Source organism: Salvelinus sp. IW2-2015, unplaced genomic scaffold (assembly GCF_002910315.2).
Source record: "Salvelinus sp. IW2-2015 unplaced genomic scaffold, ASM291031v2 Un_scaffold928, whole genome shotgun sequence".
In the NCBI taxonomy this organism is placed as follows: domain Eukaryota; kingdom Metazoa; phylum Chordata; class Actinopteri; order Salmoniformes; family Salmonidae; genus Salvelinus; species Salvelinus sp. IW2-2015.
In genome coordinates, this window is record NW_019942652.1 from 230,516 (window position 1) to 235,639 (window position 5,124).

At 41.1% G+C, this 5,124-nt stretch overlaps 1 protein-coding gene across 1 annotated transcript in view; it reads right to left on the reverse strand.

Annotated features, from left to right (window-relative positions):
- The window catches only part of LOC139024056 (protein sidekick-2-like), a 56,915-nt gene that overhangs the window by 17,208 nt on the left and 34,583 nt on the right, over window positions 1–5,124 (reverse strand). Inside the window, exons 6-7 of the mRNA XM_070438447.1 lie at window positions 4,471–4,607; window positions 4,187–4,334 (exon numbers count right to left, since the gene is read on the reverse strand). Coding sequence (XP_070294548.1) covers window positions 4,187–4,334; window positions 4,471–4,607 — 285 coding nt within the window. The remainder of the gene's footprint in view (window positions 1–4,186; window positions 4,335–4,470; window positions 4,608–5,124) is intronic.

The following is a 5,124-nucleotide window of genomic DNA, read 5'->3' on the forward strand; positions in this document are numbered from 1 at the left end:
ATTCGCGTATTTATGTGGAAAAATGTAAACGCATTTGTCGGCCATTGTTGCGGCACTAGTCGGCTGTAACGCCACACTGTATGTCTAGTAACGTTAATTAAAAAAATCTAACTCAGCGGTTGCATTAATAACTAATGCATCTTTCATTAGCTGTCCAACCTGCTATTTTTTAGTCAATCTAATCGATAAATAATTGTTAAACTTAGGTGCCTTTCCAAGATGGCGCCGGCCAGAATGCATGCCATGTTTTGACAGATTACATTGCATAACCACGATTTGTGATGCAAATATGCACATTTTCGAACAAACTCTATATGCATTGTGTAATATGATGTTACAGGACTGTCATCTGAAGAATTCTGAGAAGGTTAGTGAAAAAAATTATATATTTTGGTGGTGATAACGTTACGCTCTTTTTGCCTTGAATCAATGCTGGGTGATGTTAGCTCATGTGGATCTAATAAACGATTATTTGTGTTTTCGCTGTAAAACACTTAGAAAATCTGAAATATTGTCTGGATTCACAAGATCTGTGTCTTTCAATTGCCTGTACGCTGTGTATTTTTAGAAAATGTTTATGATGAGTAATTAGGTAATACACGTTGCTCTCTGTATTATCTAGTCGCTTTGGTGAGTTTTGTGATAGTGGCTGCAATGGGAAACTATGATTTATACCTGAAAAATGCACATTTTTCTAAAAAAACATATGCTATACCATAAAATATTATCAGACTGTCATCTTATGAAGTTGTTCTTGGTTAGTGGCTAAATATCTTTATTTAGTCGAATTAGTGATAGCTACTGATGGAGTAAAAACTGGTGGAGTAAAAAAAGTGGTGTCTTTTGCTAACTTGGTTAGCTAATAGTTTACATATTGTGTCTTCCCTGTAAAACATTTTAAAATCAGAAATGATGGCTGGATTTCACAAGAAGTGTATCTTTCATCTGGTGTCTTGACTTGTGATTTAAGATATTTAGATGCTAGTATTTACTTGTGACGCTATGCTAGGCTATGCTAGTCAGCTTTTTTACTGGGGGGGCTCCCGGATCCAGGTTTGGGAGGAACTAGAAGTTAAGGAAAGAAATTCCATAAATTAACTTTTAAAGAGGCTCACCTTTAACTTCTTATGGCTGCAGGGGCAGTATTGAGTAAGCTTGGATGAAAGGTGCACAGAGGTTCCCAAGTAAACGGCCTGCTCCTCAGTCATAGTTGCTAATATATGCATATTATTATTGTATTTGATAAGAAAACTCTCTGAAGTTTCTAAAACATTTGAATTATGTCTGTGAGTATAACAGAACTCATATGGCAGGCAAAAACCTGAGAAGAAATCCAACCAGGAAGTGAGAAATCTGAATTGTCGATTTTCAACTCATCGCCTATTGAATACACAGTAGGATATGGATCTGTTTGTACTTCCTATGCCTTCACTAGATGTCAACAGTCTGTTAGAACATTGAATGAAGCTTCTACTTGTGATGGGGTCGGATGGGAGGTGTTGAGTCAGTGGTCTGGCAGAGTGCCAGTTCCTGGTCAGGCGCATTCCTCTGATATCGACTTGCGTTCCATTACTTCTATAGACACAAAGGAATTCTCCGGTTGGAACGTTATTGAATATTTATGATAACAACATCCTAAAGATTGAATTCTATACTTAGTTTGACAAGTTTCTTCGACCTGTAATATAACTTTTTGAAGTTGTTGTCTGACGTTCGCTGGACCTGCACGAGCGCTTGGATTTGTTTAACAAACATGCTAACAAAAATAGCTATTTGGACATACATGATGTACATTACCGAACAAATCAAACATTTCTTGTGGAAGTGGGATTCCTGGGAGTGCATTCCGATGAAGATCAGCAAAGGTAAGTGAAGATTTATAATGCTTTTTATGAGTTTTGTTGACTGCACAATTTGGCGGGTAACTGTATGGCTTCCTTTTGTGGCTGAACGCTGTTCTCAGATTATGAAATATTGGCTTTAGCCGTAAAGATTTTTGAAATCTGACACAGCGGTTGCATTAAGAACAAGTGTATTTAATTCTATGTAAAACATGTATCTTTCATCAAGTTTATGATGAGTATTTATGTTATTTGACGTGGCGGTCTGCAATTTCTCCGGATATTTTGGAGGCATTTCTGAACATGGCGCCAATGTAAACTGAGGTTTTTGGATATAAATATGAACTTAATCGAAAAAACATATATGTATTGGTAACATGAAGTCCTATGAGTGTCATCTGATGAAGATCATCAAAGGTTAGTGATTAATTTTATCTCTATTTCTGCTTTTTGTGACTCCTGTCTTTGGCTGGAAAAATAGCTGTGATTTTCTGTGATTTTGCGGTGACCTAACATCATCGTTTGTGGTGCTTTCGCTGTAAAGCCTATTTGAAATTGGACACTTTGGTGGAATTAACAACAAGATTACCTTTAAAATGTATAAGATACATGTATGTTTGAGGAATTTTAATTATGAGATTTCTGTGTATTTGGCGCCCTGCACTTTCACTGGCTGTTGTCATATCATCCGGTGACGGGATTGCAGCCATAAGAAGTTTTTAACATAAACAAGTTTAGCATCTCAAGCCCCTGAACAGTTCAGTACTAGTCAAAATTGGACACCTGAGCGCCCTGCACTTTCACTGGCTGTTGTCATATCATCCCGGTGACGGGATTGCAGCCATAAGAAGTTTTTAACATAAACAAGTTTAGCATCTCAAGCCCCTGAACATGTTCAGTACTAGTCAAAAGTTTGGACACCTACTCATTAAAGGGTTTTTCTTAATTTGTAATATTTTCTACATTGCAGCCATAATAAYTTAATTGAAATGCATTCCAGGTGACTACCTCATGAAGCTGGTTGAGAGAATGCCAAGAGTGTGCAAAGCTGTCATCAAGGCAWACGGTGGCTACTTTGAAGAATCTCAAATATAAAATATATTTTGATTTGTTTAACACTTTTTTGGTTACGACGTGATTCCATATGTGTTATTTCGTAGTTGTGTTGTCTTCACTATTATTCTACAGTGTAGAAAATAGTCAAAATAAAGAAAAACCCTGGAATGAGTAGGTGTGTCCAAACTTTTGACTGGTACTGTGTATGTACATATCTACCTAAATTACCTCGTACCCCTGTACATGGACTCGGTAATGGGACCCTGTGTATATAAGTTATCGTTACTCATTGTGTATTTATTATTACTTTTATTATTATGTGTTTTACTTTTCTATTATTTCTCTATTTTCTTTCTCTGCATTGTTGGGAAGGGACTGTAAGTACGCATTTCACTGTTAGTCTACACCTGTTGTTTACAAAGCATGTAACAAATAACATTTAACTTGATTTGATTTTGTCCATGCTATCTGCAGTATRTGTGTCTAAGCTGTGTACAAAACCATCACTATGCCTTAATGCATTTCCTACTGATGGAGACACATAAGGTACCTAGCCAGAGAGAGAAAAGGCTAATACCAAAGACCACAGCGGACCAGTCAGATGATGKTGAATCAATTCAATCAATTCAAAACCAAAGGGCCCATACAGAGATATGACTTTTCAGAAAGCGAGGCACAGTTGAGATTAATTGTGGCACTTTAGGATCAAACGGAAGCACAAAGCGCTCAGTGTGAACCCCTGCGCTGTCGGACGTGAGCCCCCTATGGCTATCCTCTCAGCTGGAGAGGGCTGGGGATCCAACTGCTCACATTTGAGCTGGCTCGACGAGCTAGCCTGTGTAAGAGGAGGGATTGGGTCCCAAATGAACCCCTATTCACTACATAGTGCACTACTTTTGGCCAGAGCACACTACGTTATGAGAAGTGACTCAGGCTAGTGAAGCCAACCTGATCTCAACAATCTCCCGGGACACCTCCAAAGCCCTCTCTGAGTGAGTGAAGTGATGGTGTGTGTCTGGCTGCATCGGCTCAATTACTAATCCTTCAGCAGATAAATACACACACACACACACACACACACACACACACACACACACACACACACACCACACACAACACAACACACACACATCACACCCCACACACACATATATAAACCATGAACAATATGTACTGGCACGGGATCACACACTGTTTGACTGGGAGACTGAGTAGGCTGTTATCATTGCACGGCAGGGGATAAGGGGCTTTAGAGAGGAGAGAGGAATCCTGGGAGGGCTCTCTCTCACCGGTCAGTCTCCTTGCTGAACTGGCCCTTGCCCACGTCGTTYACGGCACACAGGCGGAACTGGTAGGAGCGTGCTGGGATGAGTCCACTGACTGTCACCGCTGTCGACTCAGGCTCTATGTTGGCCAGGAGGATAGCCCAGGGAGCGTCTAGCACAGGAAGAGAGAACAGACACATATCAAACCTGCAGATGATCTAATCCTTCTCTTCATTCTATTCCTCCTACTAACAGCGGTTTATTCTTTCTCATTATCCATCAGCCTGTGTCCTCCTGAGATCACTCACTGTTCTCAGAGACCTCCAGGATGTAGTGAAGTAGGGGGCTGTTCCCATCGAAGGGCTTGGCCCAGGTGAGGTTAATGGCCCTCTTTTCTGAGGAACTTAGCAGGGCTGCAGGGTTCTCTGGAGCATAGGGCAACTGCCTGAGGGGTGGGGTGGGGGTGGGGTACACAGATCGTCAGAGAGGTTGTCAGACAGACGGGCAGACAGAAAGATATATGACTGGATGAGTTTTTAAAAATACATTCTTAGAGGTACGATTTACTCAAAATCCATCATTATAGGAAACTAGGACAGCAGAGTAGAGAAGAAAAGAGAGAGACAGACAGGAGTGGGGTGAGACAGTTGAGAGACAGGAGAGGTGAGAATGGGGAGAGATGTGAGACAGGAGAGGTGAATCAGGAAAAGTGACACAGGAGAGATTAGACATGAGATGACAGAAGAGCTGAGACAGGAGAGGTGAGACTGGGGAGAGAGGTGAGACCGGAGAGTGGGACAGGAGAGGTGAGAATGGGGAGAGAGGTGAGACAGAAGAGATGGCCAGAAGAGATGAGAATGGGGAGAGATGTGAGACAGGAGAGGTGAGAATGGGGAGAGAGTTGAGACAGGAAAGGTGGAAAGGGAGGGGTGAGACAGGAGAGGTGAGAATGGAGAGAGAAG